The 18,884-nt window shown below is 46.2% G+C and overlaps 1 protein-coding gene across 11 annotated transcripts in view; it reads right to left on the bottom strand.

Moving 5' to 3' along the window:
* The window catches only part of FANCA (FA complementation group A), a 34,492-nt gene that overhangs the window by 671 nt on the left and 14,937 nt on the right, over positions 1 to 18,884 (bottom strand). For 5 of the 11 annotated variants that reach the window (XM_065028724.1, XM_065028726.1, XM_065028727.1 and 2 more), the window contains 25 exons: positions 18,110 to 18,198; positions 17,638 to 17,698; positions 17,489 to 17,538; positions 16,522 to 16,598; positions 14,566 to 14,670; positions 13,917 to 14,059; positions 13,409 to 13,479; positions 12,214 to 12,313; positions 11,217 to 11,416; positions 11,007 to 11,103; positions 10,591 to 10,767; positions 9,473 to 9,546; positions 8,945 to 9,073; positions 8,411 to 8,477; positions 7,991 to 8,157; positions 7,282 to 7,387; positions 6,194 to 6,253; positions 5,717 to 5,821; positions 4,922 to 5,034; positions 3,969 to 4,110; positions 2,750 to 2,812; positions 1,453 to 1,558; positions 995 to 1,070; positions 483 to 713; positions 4 to 96 (listed from right to left, as the gene is read on the bottom strand). In XM_065028724.1, the coding sequence (XP_064884796.1) occupies positions 4 to 96; positions 483 to 713; positions 995 to 1,070; positions 1,453 to 1,558; positions 2,750 to 2,812; positions 3,969 to 4,110; positions 4,922 to 5,034; positions 5,717 to 5,821; positions 6,194 to 6,253; positions 7,282 to 7,387; positions 7,991 to 8,157; positions 8,411 to 8,477; positions 8,945 to 9,073; positions 9,473 to 9,546; positions 10,591 to 10,767; positions 11,007 to 11,103; positions 11,217 to 11,416; positions 12,214 to 12,313; positions 13,409 to 13,479; positions 13,917 to 14,059; positions 14,566 to 14,670; positions 16,522 to 16,598; positions 17,489 to 17,538; positions 17,638 to 17,698; positions 18,110 to 18,198 (2,702 nt within the window). Of the gene's footprint in view, positions 1 to 3; positions 97 to 482; positions 714 to 994; positions 1,071 to 1,452; positions 1,559 to 2,749; positions 2,813 to 3,963; positions 4,111 to 4,739; positions 5,035 to 5,716; positions 5,822 to 6,193; positions 6,254 to 7,281; positions 7,388 to 7,990; positions 8,158 to 8,410; positions 8,478 to 8,944; positions 9,074 to 9,472; positions 9,547 to 10,590; positions 10,768 to 11,006; positions 11,104 to 11,216; positions 11,417 to 12,213; positions 12,314 to 13,408; positions 13,480 to 13,916; positions 14,060 to 14,565; positions 14,671 to 16,521; positions 16,599 to 17,488; positions 17,539 to 17,637; positions 17,699 to 18,109; positions 18,199 to 18,884 lie in introns of all 11 variants that reach the window. The other 6 variants (XM_065028729.1, XM_065028730.1, XM_065028731.1 and 3 more) reach the window with 3 other exon arrangements.

The following is an 18,884-nucleotide window of genomic DNA, read 5'->3' as shown; positions in this document are numbered from 1 at the left end:
TACCGATCGGATGTTCCCAAAGCTTTGGGCAGGGCATCGCGGGATGGCACCAAGCAGGAACCGCCGGGCTGTGGCGATGAGCTCCACCGGATCCCCCTGGAGAACACGGAGAAGAGGCACTGGCAATCGAGGCCGAGCACAACATCACTGTGGGCTCTCAGTCCCTGCTGCCAAAAGTGACACGGGAACCACCACACTGCACCCAAGGGCTGTTCAGAAGTCACACGATCATTTGAGCCGTGACCGCAGTCACCCCAAGGTCCCACACAGGACAGATAGCAGCCAGACAGCCCAGATTTTGGGCAGCAGCAGGACAGCAGCACCGGCAGCTTCTGTCAGCCCCAAGGTGCAAACAGCTGCTGCATCTGCTTCTGCAGGAAGGTGGGAACAAGAGGGATGCTGCAAGGGGACAGGATGAGGAACAGGATTTAGAGTTACAAGAGGGGGAAAAAAAAAAAAAAAGGAGACGGAGCTTTACTCACACACTCTGTGAGGTCTGGGACCTCCCCGACTTGATCAGACTGCGGCAAGTCCTTCCCTTCCACAAAGAGCCGGAGCAGCTGGACATACAGATCGAGCGCCACAAGGAGGAAGGTCGGCTCTTGGGTGAGCAGCTCGGGGCGGAAGGCAGGGGTGAGGCTGGAGGTGACACACCATGTCTGATCAGCGGCTCCGCACAGGAAGACAGGAGTCCAGCACAGCAGCTGCTCGTGCTGCTGTCCATGTTACAAATCCCATTGTGTGTGGGGTCACCTCACTGCCAGGAGTGGGGGGGCAGCCGGGGACACCCCTGTTTGAGCATGAAGCTGAAAGGAAACTTCCAGCAAAAGAACTGAGGCTCCTTAAACAACATTCCTGCTGTGATCAAGTGTTCCCTCCTGCACAGCCAAGGGAAGGGCTCGGCTCACAGCCCAGCAGAACAGTTACCCCACAAACCACCCACCCACCATGTCCTCCCTCGTGACACCTTTCTCCCCAGAAGGACCTTCTGTACCTGTAGAAGGCGAGAGGCAGGAGCTGGATGTGACGGTCTGAGGCTGCGTTGTGCAAGACATGGTATTTTCCAGGGTCTGCAACAGAGAGAAACATTAAGATCCCTGGTGGTTCCTCATGCCACCCTGCAGACCAGTACAGCAGCTGCAGTTTCCTTCCAGCCCACAATTAACACCAGTGCTGGGGTGTGGGGGCATCACCAGAAGCCAGCTGTACGCCAAGGGGACTTCTCTACTAGAGGGAACAAAACTGAGTGTCAGTTGTCCCCAGTCATCAGCTGGGTCACCATACTGCAGAGTGGCAGCCAGGTGCTCTCAGCTTTTACCCAAAGCAGCATTTTTCATGCTTTTACAAAGGCCCATCGGTTCCTTCTCACAGGTACATGTGTTAAAGCACTGGGTTGTGCCAGTCCAGCGCCTAATCTAACGTCTGCACCCCTCAGGGATGAGACATGCTCACCATTCTCTGCCGAAGGGAAGAGCAGCGGCCAGGACGTGCCCCTCTCCTCCAGGCACTGCAAGATCTCCAGCGACCATTCCAGAGACGGCTGAAAATCCACTCCCTCCTGGGTGTCAGAAAGACAGGTCACATTTGTCTTAGGCTTTAGTTACATCAACCCCAAGAGACTGTGCACAGTAAGTGCTCTGTTAAAGGAGCATTCTGAATGCAGCCCAAGTCTTCCCCTCGCCCAGCAGCCTGGATTCCCTGGGCAGTCAGGCACTGGAGTCAGGCAGTGCCTTCATCCCCCAGCCAGACCAGGGCTTAGCTGAGAATCAGAATCATTTTGATTGGAAAAGATGTTTAAGATCAAGTCCAACCGTTCCCCCACCCCTGGCACTGCCCCATGTCCTGAGAACCCCATCTCCATCTGTTCAACCCTCCAGGGATGGTGACTCCACCACTGCCCTGGGCAGCCTGTTCCAATGCCCCACAGCCCTTTGGGGAAGAAATTGTTCCTAAGATCCAACCTCAACCTCCCCTGGTGCAACTTGAGGCCCTTGAACCCACCTATCAACAGCATCTCTTGGGGTTGGTTTTTTTTTTGCATTACTCATTTTACTTGGAAGAAGCTCCCAAATCTCTTTGCTCAAGGTGTTTATCTCCCCAATGACTCTTCCTCCAGACTCCCCCAAAGACAGACAATGAGGCCAAACGATGATTTTTAAATTAAATCTGCTCCCCAACCCAATCCGTTAGGTGACTACACAAGCAGCTGCACGTCCAAGCCGAGAAAACAGCAAAAAGCATTCCAAGGCAGGAGGGTGCTTGGGGCCAACAGCTGCTGAAGAACCTTGTCGTCTTTGCTCCTTCATTTAATAATGTTAAATCATTTGGAAACCAATGTTCCTCCTTGCTGGGCTGCCCTTCTCCTTTGAAATACCACGTATGTTTCCAGCCTGAGGAAAAATGTCATCTAACAAATGTGAAATGCAACACAAAAGCTGAGAGATGAGGTTCCTGCGCTACCTGGGAGGTGTAAAGCCTGAACAAGAAACTGAAAATAGTGAGTCATTCAGGAAGAGAAATAAAAGCTGCCGTAGCAAAAGGGGAGATATGTCCGCTAGAGAAAAATCCAGGTTTAATCTGATAGGAACAGACAGGCTTTCAGCAGGCTCTGTCTGGGGTTGCTGATCCCTTCCTTCTGGCAGAACAAGCCACCAGCCTTCACAGTGCCACTATGAAGCATTTTTAGGCAGCAAACCAAGCGGATCAGACATATTTAGTGTCACAAGAATTCTCTCAGGGCTGAACTCACCTTTGGTGCTATTTTTGCTGAGATGAGATCCATGAGCGAGAAGAACAGCAGAGAAATAAGCAGCTACAAGGCAAAGAGATCACTGTTAGTTGTATCCGCTGTGGCTCAGAACTTGTGCTTTCCCATTGGGAAAGAACATTTCACAAAGTGCATTCCCAGGACGGACCTGGATGAACCACAAGTGCTGCCATTCCTCCCAGGGTAAGGCAGCGTGTTTGAAGCAGACAGACTGCAGCCTGGCATTGTTCCTTGCTTCTAAGGGGAAATTTCACCCTCAATTCTCTGTCCACAGCCTGTCCTGACATACGCTTGTTACTGCTTTTCTGATCACTCCCGCATCCCTTCCTGGCATCCTCCCGTCTCAAGGAGGATTTTTGAGGTGAAAGCTGCTGTTTTTCTGCATGTACCACATGCTCGTATCAACCCGGTGACACCAGTTTCTGACTCACAGCTTTTGGCTCCAGACCAGTGTAAATAGTGAGAGGAGCTGCTACCGTAACCGCTGCCTGGAGTGATAAAACTGAGGCGTGAATAGTCAGGCACAGGTTCCGCTTCAACACCATCTACCTGCAAGTGTCTCAGCATGGGAGACACTGAGCTCTGGTCCCAGCTGTCCCCTGGAAGATCCAGTGACAGAGCTGGGGGCAGCAGCTCAGCTCCCTCCTCAGCAGAGCACTCAGAGAATTCCTCTGCACGAGGGCACCGAGCACAGTCACGTGGGCACGAATTTCCCAGAACAGACTTGGGAAAACCCTCAGGAGGTCTGGTCCTGGGATTCTCAGCACATCTTCCCCCTGAAAATGCCTCCACTTCTGTCCCACAAATTTTTTGTGTCTCCTTTACCTCCCAGCCAAACTGCCCGAGCTAAAATCCACAAAGATTGATCAGAAGGAGAGGTGATCCTGGCACGCCCGGACTGGGCTCTCAACCCCCACAGCGCTCTCTGCAGATTCAGTTTTTAAAGCAGCTGTTTAATTGTCCTCCCTGACTTCACAGAGGAGCCAGTATCTGAGTTAAAAGTTCAAGTTTGGAACAACTTTGCCTCTAGGATAAGTATTTAGCTCCAGGTAATTTACAGTTTATCAATTAGCCACCTACAAGATTTCACAAACAGGTTTATCAAGGATATGGCTGTGTCTCAGGACAATGATTTCTCAGTTAAAGGCGTTCTAGTCTTCAAGCATAGGGAAGAGCAGACATGTGAAATGCATTGCCTTGCCTGCTCTGCATCAGTCCCCAGCCTCTTCAGCACGTCTCTTCCTCGTCCACACGGCAACTGCTGCTGAACCACGCAGTGGAGGAAGGCGGCCGACATCCAGGGAGGGCTGGACGGTTGGAAAACCGCTCCTGAGGAAAGGAAGCTAGGAAACAAAAATCAGCATATGAATAAAATAAAATAAAATAAAATAAAATAAAATAAAATAAAATAAAATAAAATAAAATAAAATAAAATAAAATAAATCACAGCTGTGAATGAGGAGGAAATCAGGGGCTTGGGCAACAGGTATAAGTCTGTGATTGGGACAAAATAAATTACCTCCTTTTTTCTTTCCTGCAGTTGGATGCTACTTGGAGACAGGTTAAAAAATGAAAGTCTAGAAGACAGCAGCATTCCCAAATGTCTCTTGTCAGCCATCAGACAGATAGTTAAGTGTATACACTATTACACCTGATGTCATTATTACATTTCTATAGCCTGCAAGGAGATTCTTACGCTAAGTTCCCAGGTTTTGGAGAACAGGCGCAGGCTGAACAGCAGTGCGCAGCAGAGGAGCAGTCAGCAGCTCCAGGAAACCAGAGATTCAGCCAGCCCAGAGAGCGAAGGGTGCGGCAGCTCCAGGGAATGACTCAACACTGTGCTAAAGGGATTTCCAGTGTCTGTCCCACAACGACTCTGCCTTCCAGTCTCCCCTGAAAAGATTCTCTTTCCTTATGGTGGAACACTCTGACCCATATCACACGCAAGGTCAGACTAAATAATTATAATGACCTGTTTTGAGTTTAAACTCTACAAAGGGATCTGTGCAGAGCTGTCCTACACGCCTCGGTTCCCATCAGCATTCTGTTCAGCCTGCAGAACCCCTGCCTGCCCCACGGAACGGCTGTGCCAGGCACTGAACCCGCAGAGAGCCGATTCTCCTGCCCGCAGGCCCGTGCATTCCTCACACACACCGGGCAGCCGTGGACTGCCCTGCCCTCAGCTGCTCCAGTCCGTCTGCAAGCGGAGCCTGGAAGAGCCTCCTCCACTGCGAGCAAAGCACCGGCTCCAGCCTGGGCCACCAAAGCTGGGAAGAGAAGCAGAAACCAGCAGCATTAGTGGTGGTGAACTTCGGAGTTGTGTGCATGCTACCTCAGATAGGTACTTGGCGAACAGGTTTTTTTTTTCCCCCCTCCATAATGAAAAAGTCCAAATTGTACATGGACACATAAGAAACGTGAGGAGTTTCACATCCGAGAAATGCAGAGAGGGTCATTTGTGACCGTGTTCATACCACGGCATCCTCAAACTCCTCTAGCAGGACCAGTCATCACAAAAGAACTGTTCGGCAAAAAGTGATGTACACACTTACCCATGCAACAAAAACATGTATCCCCGTGTAAAACAGCGCATGAGCAGTTACACACATGAGAGAGAAAAACATCTGTGCTTTATGGACTTTCTGGTTGTTTGGCACATAACAACCGGTCCCTCCACAATGAATCCAAAACCAAGTCAAGTCTCCCAGCTTCTCACTCTTGAACAGCCCCTGTCCCACTTCTGCAGTGACACCCCAAAACCAAGGCAGGTTCCATCCCAGTGCTGGGATCAGCAGCACCAGTGGTACTAAAACTCTGCAGTTATCCAAAGGCATTAAGAATCACAACCCCCACACTTCACAGCTTACATTAAGTGAAGTTTGAAATGAATGCTCTGAACTAATGCTGAGTTTTCATGTAGCACTCTTAAAATGAAATGTGGACAGTTACCGCTGCTGAGAAGAGCAAAACAGGACACTTGGTTTGACACACTGCGAGAACATTGTTGACCCCTTCTGCTGGTTCCTCACAGCCCACACTGGCATTCAGCAGGCCCTGCAAGAGGATAAATTACCAGATGACTACACACACATGTGCTTTGAAGTATTAATAACTCCCCAAGCCGCCTGTAAACTAATCAGAGGTAACTGTAGGGGTCAGCATGGCCCAGCAAAAGAACTGTGTGCTTCTGCTTCCCCCACCTGTATATATTGTATTACAATTAACCTCTGCCACTACCTTCCTCCTGCTCCTTCTCTTCACTTTCCTGGATTGCTGCTCTTTTTTGAATTTTCACCAACAACTCTCAAAACAAGGGTACAAATAGCATATCTCATTGCTAAGAACAGCATCTAGTCAGGTATCCTGGTAAAGAAACGTCTACTCTGGCCAGGACAGACAACAGAGCAGTGACAAAAGCAGCGTTACCCTGAAGAAGTGGGCGGTGATGTCGTAGGAGAGTGCATACCCCCTGGAACAGACGTTCTTCTGCGAGAAGAGAAGGAGGAAAACACAAAATCATTCCTTCCCTTTTGAATTATGATTTTCTTAAAACATTTTGGGTGTCTCGCACAGCACAAAAGCTCTCTGTGAGATCCTGAGTTATCAGCTCAGAACACAGAAATTTTGTTTCCATGTGAAGCACCAGGTAGAGCTTTGCAGTCTCAGCACTAGGAAGCAAACCGGAGGGCCCAGCGTATCACTGGTGGGTGGCAGCAGCATTTTGATTAACAGTCTTGGAATGAATGAAGGTTTCTGGCTGTGCCTAATGACAGTGCAGGAGCCTTGAAAAGGCCGTTGGAACACAAACCAGTGCTCTAGGGACATGCAAGTCAACTGATCTGCCCCCCAGGAAACTGCACGGATGCTTCTGAGTGTTTCTCTTGTGTATGTAACACAGGAGGATGAGCAGGATCTCGCTCTACACACAGTAAATTAAATTAACGCCCTGGCATGACAGGAATTGGAGAAGAGCTCAGGCCCTTGCTCCTCAGCCGCCACAGGAACACTGTGGGTTCCCCTCTAACCTGCTATGAAAAAACAAAGAGCAGGTGGTACAGAAGGACAATGCGTCCACGCAGGAGAACGTCCCCAAGGCTGCTGCACGTGTGCACGCGCCACAGACACGCATTGTTGCAAACAATGCTACTGGAAAAACTCTCAAGAACTGGCCAAGCCACGGCCAGGCTGCTCTGCAATCACGCAACGGTGATTTTTTCCCCCTGGACCGCGGATCTGCATACACCATTTCCCAAGGATTCTCTCTCGACAGCGTAAAATGCCACCGCAATTCCAAACGGATGAGCCCAAAAGCCATCCCGCAGCAGACAGTGCTGAGGGCACCTCCGCAGAGCTGGAAAGTCTCAAGCATAATGAGCTGAACTTCCCTATGCTCTGACATAAGACAAGTTTGTTTCAAGTTTGGCTGCATTTTAACTCCTGTCCTAACCCCAGTTAAAGTTCTTTCTTTAGAGCATTTACCAACAAGAAACTGTCATTTGGCTAATGACACATACCAGCTCCGAGTTTACAAAATGAAAAAAGTCTTCACAGTCCAGCATTGTTTTCTTTCCTTTTCCACGAGTCACGATCAGGGCGGACGCAGGGAGCCCCACCAGAATCCTTAGGCAAGGAAGAATAAAAACAAAACTGAGGTTACTGGCAAGAAGAGAATCAGACTCCACACTCTCAGTGCTCATGCCTTTGGCATTCAGGGGAGTTTCAGAGTACGTCAAACGTGAGAGATCTCAAACACTGTGACAGAAACTGCACAAGGAATTTTTCCAAATGCCCAGAAAAGAACCTGCATTTCAATGAGGTCACAGAATAGGTATACGCACCATTCTCACAGATACTGTCAATGGCTCAAAAATGGAAACACACACCTAGATTACAGCAGCAAGTAGAGCAATTTAACCATGTTTATTGCAAGTGGCAGCATTACGAGTGTTGCTGGCTGTAAACAAAGTCAATGAAGATGTGTGGTCCTTCAAATCCAGGCTACTGGCTGGGGGACTCGTAGCCCAGGATGGCGAACTGGAGCGCAGCTAATTCATGTGGTTACCCGGGAATAAATGTCCCTGGCACAACTGTTACTAACATGTAGTGTCATTTTTCACTTGCTGTGGAATCAGAGAGGTCACTCCACAGCACAAGTACGCATGGTAACTGCTTTGAGCAGCAGTTCTGCTCAAGGTGTTCCCGGCTGTCTCGATCTGCGTTTACCTCCTGTGCAGCAGCAGCTCCTGCCGCCTCCACAACTGCTCGCTCAAAGCTGAGCCGTGTTTTCTGTCTTTCAGCCTTTCCTGGAGAATCTCAAACAAGAAGTGTCTCCGGAGATCCAAGCAGCCAGAAAGTGACTTCGGCCTACACCCCAGCTCCAGCACCATCTCCTACACAGGGAGGGGGTCAGGAGGGAAACGAGTTTCATCAGGGCTACATGCGAGTTTGCATTCAAACCCCGATTGTTTCTCTCAAGTAAGACAAAGAGATCAATAAGAAAAATATCCCTCTCTCAGTCTCCATGCCACTGCTCACATCCGAGAACTAAATGTCAGCCTCACATACACTCAGGTATTAAGAAATACTTTATCTGGTCAAATTGAAGGATTGAATGTACAGATACGGATCAAAGTCTGGAATCACCTGCAGCCTGCAGAGAACATCAGGCCTGATCGACATCTTCGATGTGCCACAGCCACCCAGGTCCAACCTGAAATCAAGAGACAGGTAATTCACCCTGTCAGCCCAGGAACACAATTCAAATAGAGTCAAATGGCTTCAGATGAACACAAAGCTCTGACATTAATGTTCCTTAAATAAGCTGTAGGTGGGACAGCAATTCTCCTCTAACCCTCCCTCCTTATTTTCCAGCTTCAGCCACTTTTTCAGGGGCACTGATGCTTGTCTGGCCAAATAAACCTGAATACAAATTCAGCTTAGACAGACAGACTAGGGACTATCTGTAACTTCAGCCCCAGACCTCTGTCACCTAGAGCAAGATTCTTATGCAGAGACTGGTGAGTCACACAGAGCTACCTCCCGGCTTTCCCTGCCAGAAAGGAACTGCTTCCACTCCAGAAATCACAGCCCCATGTAAGGCACAAGCTCATGGCTCCTGGCTTGCAAGGTCATTAGAACCATTGCTTCTGCAGAAATGCACGTCCTGGCACAAAATACCTTTGTGAGGAATCCAGGACAGTGTTGATAATAACACCACAGGCCTTCTCCAGGTCTCCATCACAGCCACCAGAAGCAGAAGGTGCTGGAAGATACCGTTGATAGATGGCCCAGTGATGGAAATCCTGTCTGCAAGAGTGAAAAAAAGAAGATAGGAAGCCTATCATGGCCTTTTAATGGTGCCCATCCTTTCGTGTATAATAAAAGGAAGTTCACACATCAAGTGGAGTAGGATGACAGACACAAAAGAGCCACCCACCAGCCGCCTGTTACTTATGTGAAAAGTTATTTGGAAGGACTGCGCACGCAGGGCAGAGGCTGTCTTGTGAAACATCTTATGTTAAAACACACACATCGCTCTAGCATTGATTGCACTCCGGACAAACTAATAGTCAACAGGCATTTGTGTCCTGCAGCAGCTTGTTTATTTACTTCAGTTGTTAAGTTCCTGATCCTCAGTGCTTTTTCCTAATTTGAGTGGGAAAGACTTGAACAATACCCTTTTCCACAGAGCCTCTCTGCACTCACCTTTCCGAAGCAGACAGAATATCCTTTTCAGGGTACACCTCCAGCTCCAGCAGCAACCACTCTCTGAAAGACAACTGGGAAAAGCAGCAGTTTTGGGTAAGAGGGCAGACGAGCACAGCAAGTAACTTGTGCAGAACAGCCACCTTCTTCCCACCATAAAACCCACCTACACCCCCACCCAGACACAACCACGTGCAGATGCCGAAATACGAAACAGGAGACGTCAACCCAAGGACGTTCCTGGACTGTTTCCCTTGCAAGAAACTTTAATTAAATCCCACTGGCTTTCAAAAATTTACTAACAGTGAGATGATAAAGCATCTCTCACACACACCCACCCCTTTGACATTTCCAAACACGCTCATCTTCTTAAAGTCCAGATAACAGAATGAACACATTATTAGAAATAAATGCTAAAATGAACAAAGCACCATAGTCAGACAGACTGGGATAAGCATCAAAGAAAGGTTATAATGCGAAGGAGTTTTAGCCTTGTACATCAAGCTAGCCAAGCACAAGGAGTTATTCTAGTAACACGACAAACTCCTCTGCACAAAGACAAACTGGTTTTATATGAACTAGGTTAAAAAAAGAAATCCTGACAAATCAGATACATTGCAAGGCTGGTATAAAGAGACGTTAACCTGCTTCACAGCGAGACGGAGCCAAACAACCCCAGATACACGGGTGGTTGAGGCGAATGCTGACATTTAGATGAAGCTCCAAAAAGCGCAAGCAAGCATTTTCAGTTACGTGACTCACTATCGCTTCACAGACAGTACACAGGAGGAAGCCAAGGTTACAGACAGGCCTTTTCTCTACAGTTCTGGAGCATTTTCTTACTGGTATGGTATATCTTGTCAAGCTTTCTGCTTTTGCAATGAATAGGACACAAAAGCTTTACCTCTAGTTTTCTATTTCTACCTTATCGCCATAAAAAAATCTACAAATAACGTTGAGCACATAACCTAGTGCACACATCTTCCAACTGTCAGACCAACATTCCACGCATTAAACTTTTTACGAGAAGGTTTTTATCACCAATAAGGAAACTGCAGAGAGCAGATTTGAAAAATAAGAATTACAGCGTGAACTTGAGTCATGGATAAGATTTATACCTGGAATGCTTCTTCCTTCAAGAGCTCCTGAAAGCGTGCTTGCTTCCATAAACACAGGCTGGCTCTCCTGTAGTTCAGCGAGGACTGTGACAGGGAACTCCAGATGGGGTCCGTTTTAGGCTCCTCGCACGGGATTCCCCGAGCTTCCAAGCTCAGCCGTGGCACGAGGTATTGCAGCTAAAACAAAGGCACAAAACCAACCTCTGCACATTTCCACCACAAGAAAAAGCCCAGTGCAACCTCTGATTGTGTGAAACTGCCAAACAAGCAAATACACAAGATGGTAAGATGTGAGGGTGCAAAGACGCGTTTTTATATCACTTTCTTTGTACAAGTGGTAGTTGCACAGGGGTCTGCAGTGGGAGATTGAACCGAGACTGATCTTTCTTGTAATAGCAAAACTTTTTTATTTTTACCTTTTTAACAAGGTCAGGAGGAAACAAGGCACACAAATCTTCATGAGAACAGGATGAAAACTTGCACATGAGATAAGATGCTGCTGCAGTGCAAAACCTGATACAGAAAAAGAAAGAATTCCATTATCTGGTTGGCTCAATCATATATTTTCCCACTGATGAAAGTCCAAAGTCAAAACCAAAGAGGACGTGCTGGGTGCATGATCTCACCTCAGGCAGAAGGCAAACGACTCTTCCGTCCTGCACACTAGCAAGGAGTTCCAGTACTCGGAAACGGAAAGGACCTTTCCAGGAACGGGCTGGGAAATCCCAAAACTGGCTTCCACTTCAGGAATTAAAGCTCTGGATTCACTTAAGTGGATCACAAAAGCTGCTAGTCCTAAAATGTGAGCGTCATCCAGGGAAGGACCCTGCAAGCCAACAGAAGTAAAGAACTGAAGAGAAACATTTCATTTTTAACAAAACAACCTTTCTCAGAAAAACCTCAGGATTAATCAAGTAGCAGAACATTGCGTCTTTCCATTGACTAATTAGTGCAGTGATATCAATATAGCAGATGAGAGACACCAGTTACATCAAACATGTTCTCCCTTCTTTGAAATTGTGCAGCTGCCTTTGGCCAACCTGCAGCAAAATGTGGTTGTTTCTGTAACGCAGTGACGTGAAGCAACTATCTGTGTATTCAGCCCAGCAGAATTTGAGACTCTCAAGGCTTTTTAGCTTCCATGACCGCTAACCTAGTCTATCAGCCTTTTAATTCACGCTTGCAATATCATGGGGTAAAGGAAATAAAACCAACAGTTCTCTAAAGGAAAACCATGCACTGCTGCACTCCAAATTTGGGAGTCTTAGTTCAGTTTTTAAAAGAGGTGTACAACTGAAATATTCAATGTGGAAGCTTGGAAATTAAGCATTTGACTATCTTCTCTTTGCTATGTTCATAAACTTGCTTTTCTGTTATAATGTATCTCCGAATGCATTAACCTACTACCGTAGCAGTTCTCTAGGATAGGAACACATACAGCTCACGTTCTTGAGTGCAAGCCCACACTACTTGTCTGAAATTAGATTTTTTTTGGAAGCCTGAGAGCTAGGGAAGCCCCTCGGCAGTGCAATCCAGACAAGTATGTGCCCCACGGCTCAGGAAGTGAAGTTAGGACAGTCTTTAGCACACTATAACCACACAATTCGTGGTTGGAAAACTAACCTGGTGATAAATAAGCTGGCAGAGCCTGCCCAGAAGGGCAGGTAAGAGATTCCTGTGTCCACACATCATCTTCACCAACAAGGAGAGACATGGTCCCTGCCTGCAGAGGGGAAAAACCACATGCTTGCTTCACTGCTGCTTTGTATCCCCAGTACAGGAAGGGGTATTTAAAAATACTTAAACACAGTGGACATGAGCCTGTCTGTAAATACAGGGCAATTATCATTCCATTTACAGGCTCAGACGAAGTGCCATTTTTGGAGTATCTGAGTAGAGGACCCCTACAAAGACATGAACTCCACCAGTGCCTTGCCTCAAATACTTGATAATATTCATATATCGTCAAAGAGGTGACAACAGGGAGAGGAGGAAGCTGCCTGGGGCACCAACAGCTTTTTTCAGACAGAGAGCACAAGGTAAACAGAGTCTGAGCAATAAATGGGATCAAAAAAATGCAAGAGCAAAAAGGAATTAATATAACCAGATCCTGTTGCAAAATAGAGGAAGGGAAGGACAGAGGGAATTTCCCACTCAGATGACAGAAAAAAACATCCTCAGAGGAGATCAGATAGGGAGTTGGGTTTATGAACAATGTCCAACACAGGTTTTCAATACAGATTCATCAGCTCTAGGGCAAAACAGTGTAAAAGGGAAGGAAAGACGCACTGGTTGCCAAAGCGCACTGCACCCTGGAGAGGCAGCCACCTCCCTCAGCCACCGCAATCGTGGGCAGCACGTCAGTACATTGTTTTTTTCCAACAAAGCGATTTTACACTGAAATGCTGACCATGATGTTCACAACCTCTGTTACATCATGAAGGAGACGGCTATAAGAGCCAGCAAGTAATTCCCAGATAAAAATAATTTGTTTCATTCCCCACCACTGAGCTGAAAACGGCAACCTGAGCGCATGGTATTTGTGGAAAGGTTTTATAGGCTGTCACAAAGCAGAAAGCAGAGCCAAATGCCACCTTTTTCTGAAGGGATCAGTAATGACAGAGCAGAATTTTTTTTTTTTTTAACACATTTACATCAAAGTGCATTAGTTCTCAGATTACACAAACTCAGACTAGAGCAGTCTGTGAGTGCTAGCCTGGCACAGTGGGTACAAACAAGTCCCTCCTCACCTCTAGACAAGTGCTGGAATTCTAGCATATTAACAAGTTATTTCCCTACAGTGTTACTTGCATCTTACCTGTCTGGGGGGTTAAAATAGGAAGCAGCTATTAGGTTTTGGCAGAATGATGTCAGCAGAAGATCAACAACCTGGAATAAGAGACACACTGCTAATTCCTACTTGTGGGGCTGGATGCCTGGATCTAGTTTTGTATTGCCTATATATTATGTTTCCCAACATTAAAACGAGACAAATTGTTGGTGATGTTCACGAGTTGTACAGATCCACCAGCACTAAGAAGAGATGGAAAGACTGTAACAGCCCAGGAATGATCCCAGCACAGAAGTATCTAGACAAGGCTGGTGAAGAAAGCCTCGTTCATCACTGGATCATTCCATAGAAGATATCTCAAGATCTCGCCATCAGACACCCAACAACTTCCAGGAGGTTAAAACATCTGAATAGTCTGTGCAGGGCACAAGGTAGACAAAAGGAGAATGTTTTTCCTGTTCTCCACAGACAAAACAACCTTTCACATGTCCTATCTGGATGCATTTTCCCCTGCCCAGTCCCAGCTGGTACTCACACCCTGATGGCCGCGTTCCAGCCTGGGGGAGGAAATGTCAACTTGGATGGGAGAATTCAAAGTAGCAGCTTCATTTTCATCACCGCTGTGACCCAAGACGCTCGCGAGTCTGTCAGAAATCACTGCAATCTGTGCTGGCACATCTGCGGGAAGGTAACGGGAGACCAGGGCAGAATGTATGACAGATTCACAACTCCACACAGCAGGAAGAACAAGTGAAATATATACTCTAATTGATCAGAGCCCGAAGTATGTTATAAAAAGCTTTAATGAGCAAAAAATTTTATCTGGAACACAGTGATTGTCTTCATTTTAGAAGACAGCTTTATTTTTCCTCTAGCGCTATTCCCAACACACACAGGTTTTCACACCAGAAAGGAAACAGCCTTCAGCGGGGGGCAAAGATGCGTGTGGTCGATCGTCACAAAGACACAGACCTGAACTTCCAAACTCAAGTATGGGAAATGTGTCAGACATTAAAATGTTTATGTACTCATAGCTGGAAGGATTACACAGATCTGAAAGTACTACATCTTCAGGTACCAGTGGCAAGTAACTGCTGCTGCTTTGGCTAGCATTAGCCACATTTTATTAACGTAGCTTTTGCAACAGTCAATTAGGGGCAGCTACAACCTGCCTTCCTGCATACCTTCATATTTAGCCTCGTCCACAGTCAGCATCCTTAGTTCAGCCAGCTCAGCCTCCAGCTGCTCAACAGGCTCTTTGCAGGGGCTGGTCTCTGCTTTCGATTCATCTAGACAAGTAAGAGAGAAATGTGACACGTTCTCCTCACCTTTGTGCACTACATCAGTTCATAAAATGCTTTCGGCTATCACTGCTGACATTTTCTGTAAAAGCAGTGTTTACTCTTCTATAAACTATAACATCCCCAAATTGTCAATCTGCCACATACACAGCTTTGTTTTTACATTCAAAATGTGCTATTTGATTAATCATATATGAGTTTGTGCCTAGCTGCAGAAAGGAATTCAGTTTTTAAAGCAGAGACAAAGGAGTTCTCCTTTCAGAGCTGCCTTCCTCTTGCTTTAGCTCTCTGCCCCTCACAGAAACATCTGCTGTCCCCAGGAGACTGGAACCGGTCTCAAAATACAGAGACAGACATTACAGCGTCAATACTACATCATCAGCTCCTCCTCACACCCAACGCCACACAACATCTCCAGATGTTACATGTTACTCTATTCTGGTTTTGTTTAAAAGAAGAAATAAAAGGAAATTTCTTTTACCACTAGAAAGAGAGTGCCAGCAGCAACAAGCTGCCAGCGCACAGCCCCAGACACCAACCACCACCCGTACGCTCGGTTAGACAGGAACAGCCTCTCGTACATGAGCCAGAAATAACTCAACCATGAACAAGAGAAGTGAATAAGGTTCAAATTAATACTTGGTATAAACACGCTGTAAAACAACAAGGTGTTAGGAGACTGCTGAGTCATCAAGAGTGAGCACTAAGGAACAGGGCAGGCTTAGAGCTGGCCCATTCTCAGTCCTGTCCTAAATCCAGTCTCTGTGCAAGAGCCGCAGGGATGGATTAGGTTGCAGGGGATGGATTAAGGATGCGGGGGACAGGATCAGAATGCAGACCAGGCTGGTCAGGATGCAGGGGACACAGCTCAGGCTGTACCAGCAGAGGTCCCTGGTAATTCAAGGACTCTTTCAGAGCTCTGGCTGCCCATTGGGATCCTGAGGATCCCAGCAACCTCAGGGGATCCTTCATCACTGCCGGTTGCCAGGACAACCCTGGCAGCCAGCCTGCTTCACATCTGCAGTTCCCGGGACTGCTTTGTCATGCCTCTCACGCTACAGCATCTCCAGAAAGCTTCAAATGCCCAAAGTGCCCCGAGCAGGAGCCAGTTCCAGATTCCTCCCCACAGAGAGTACATGATCTCCCCAAGACGCTGGGAACAATCTCTGCTCCCCAGCCTGACCTTCTCATTTCATGTAAAACTGTGGGGAGGACGCTGCCCATTTTAAGATGCGTTTGAAACACCCACTTGCTGCAAAAGATAGGAGAGCTCATTAAATAACCATCACACCGACACACACTGCACCAGTAACACGGCTGCAGTGACAGGACCTGAAACTGGGGGGTCCCTTCCACCCCAATGCAAGTGAACTGTGCACTGTGGTCCCTTTGCTCTGCTCTGCTCCCAGCCCCTCCTGCTGTCCCCTACTGTCACCACCCATTAATCCAGGCTTAAAATGGTGAGTTGGGACAGCAGCAGTGCCGTGGCACGAGCGGTCGGCACAGTGGGGTCGCGGGCCAGCCAGGACCGCTCGAGCTGCAAATGCTGATTCATGCGGATGTTTCTGAGCTGGGTTTAGATCAGCCAGCACAGACTGAACTTGCAGCCTCAGCACAGAGCTCTGCAGAAATCCCACCCCAGCAGGACAGGCAGAGAAAGTCATTACGAGAGTAACTATTTGATACCTCAACAAGACTTAAAGAACATACACATATTTACATACAGATTAAAGAACTAATTGGCTGTAACTTTTCAAAAACTTTCAATTAAGAAGGGCATCAATGGAAATATTAACTTGTCTTCAAGCTGATCCATAAGTAAATGTTCTATTTTTTTACCTTGTAACATTTTCTCCTTCATGGCACGACAGGCTTGCATGTACGTGGAGTACAAGTTTGAGGGTATTTTATCAGCTCTGTAATAATAAAAAAAGACATTTGTTATACCACATAACCGCATTCAAACTTCAGCTTTATTAAATATAAGCATAAGCAACAGCTACACTTCAAAATGTAATTAGAGAGGCTCCAAGCATACAGAGCATCTGAAGCATTTTTTTAATTGTCATCTGACATGAGGGCCAGAAATTTACAGCCAAGGTTTTCATCGCAAGTATTATGCATGTGTAACACACAACACAAAATCAACACTATATAAATATTATAGGCGTGTATTAATACCTATTTCATATAAAGTAGGTGGCTAAGATCACATAAGAGTGTGAGTTATGTGACATGCAGCATTCACACATCTAAAACGACATCAAAGTTTGACCTCCAACGCTTGCTGGGCAGGTGCTTAATACTAAAAATGTATTAAATGAGGCTCCCCTGGAACTCAGCTGCTTCTCTTACAACTTTAATTTAAAAAAAAAAAAATGATCCAGCCTTTCTTAGAGTCAGACTAGAATGACAGGCCAGGACCAAACGCCTCATCTGTAGGCAACATTGCCAACATTTTTTTCTTCATTATAGGTTACAGAGGAATTAATGGATTTAAAATAAAGCTGTTTCTGCAATGCAGAAAAGCACTTTTAAACATGTGTACAGGACAAGCTTGAGTTCCAAGAGGTGCTGTGTTCTCCTGGGACGTTATCTTGGTATCCCTTAAGATCAGTTCATTAAGCACTAACGCACATTTAATTTTCATCTTGCCTTTTCCCACACTCTCTCCCAAAGAGAGGAGCTTTTCACGCTCAGTGTTTCATAAACGAGGTGTCAAAACCTCAGATAATCCGACGTGAAGTCAGATGTTCTGAAGAGAAAGTCCAAAAGCACAGAAAATAACAGTGGGAAGTCTCAATACCTCTTTAAAGAATCTATAAAAGCCATGCGTGCATCTGGGGTTCTAGGGAGCTGTAACAGAAAAACAGGCAGGTTAGGTGCAAATTACCAGGCTACAAACACACAGCTAAATGGGAGGATCAAAAACAAAATCCAAAACCAAATACTAACCACACGTGGCCTGAGCAAAGCAGGAAGAAACCAGGAAGTATAATATGGTCGCCTGAAAATACTGAGACAGAAAATAAATATAGCAAAATATTAACAAGACCAAAGCTGCAAAGTGCCATTTCATTACCTCAATAATTAATTTGGCTCCTACAGATAAGAAATATTCATGGTAACATGAATAACCACAGACAAATCTAGCCCAGATTAGCCAATAGTTATTCATTTCTTTAATTTTGCTTTTTATTTATTCTAACAATTGTGGACTTCACTTGCAGGTGTGCATATGGCTTTTTACTCTGCACAAACAGCTTCTCTTTGATGGCTACTGAGGAAGTGGATGACGTGGGAAGAACTTCCCAAAACCTCCTTTGCTCACATCCTACATTTTTCTTTTTTTGTTGTTTTGATTTGGACTTGGATTTATTACTATTATTATAGCTAAAACCAAGAAGAGTTGAGAAGCACACAGTACCTGGCTTCTATCACAGATGTTGGGATCTTCCTGGTGTTTTCAAATATCTGAAGGGCCTTTTCAACATCCCGAAGTGCCTGGCCCTGGGGCTTGATCACACGAGTAGCAACGAGAGGAAGATGTTGTGAGAAATCAAGGGTGACGATAATTTTCCCTGTTTGTTCTTTCAGGGTTAGTACAATAACAGTTGTCTGTGTTGTGAAGGGAAGTGACTGAACAAATGCAATTGAGTAACAAGAACTACCTGATATGCAGAATAAAACTGCAGGATGGAGAAGCCAGGCTTGAACCATCAGCTGTGACAAATATATATAAATAACAGCTATTCTGGCTCAGCCCAAAGGTCCGCATAGTTCTGTACACACCTCCTGCAGCAGATAGTCCTGCTGAATGTCATGTTCTTTATTCAGTTGTCCCCCACAGGGACAGTATCTTTGCTGTTCTGAATTTGCTTTATTGTTATTCTATTTTACTTCATGCACTTGGAATTAGGACCCATAATCTTCAGTTCCAGTCTGTGCTTCTACACTCCAGGCAGAGGAACTGCTGCCCCGGGATTCTCTTGTTTGAGCCAAGAGACATCTTAAAACTGCAAGAACCTGGGCCAGTTTCTCAACAGATCAGACTTGGCAATGAAACAAAATCGTCATTTGTGACTTTCAGTTCATCACAGGACTAAATTTCATTGCAGTATGTTTAACCAGCCTGTATTTCATGTACTCCACTTGACTGACTAAGTGCAGCCCCCTAATCTGCCATACTGGTGATCAAAATG

Source organism: Columba livia, chromosome 13, assembly GCF_036013475.1.
Source record: "Columba livia isolate bColLiv1 breed racing homer chromosome 13, bColLiv1.pat.W.v2, whole genome shotgun sequence".
Lineage (NCBI taxonomy): Eukaryota > Metazoa > Chordata > Aves > Columbiformes > Columbidae > Columba > Columba livia.
The sequence above is the reverse complement of the archived record's forward strand: the minus strand, read 5'-3'. Positions and strand labels throughout refer to the sequence as shown.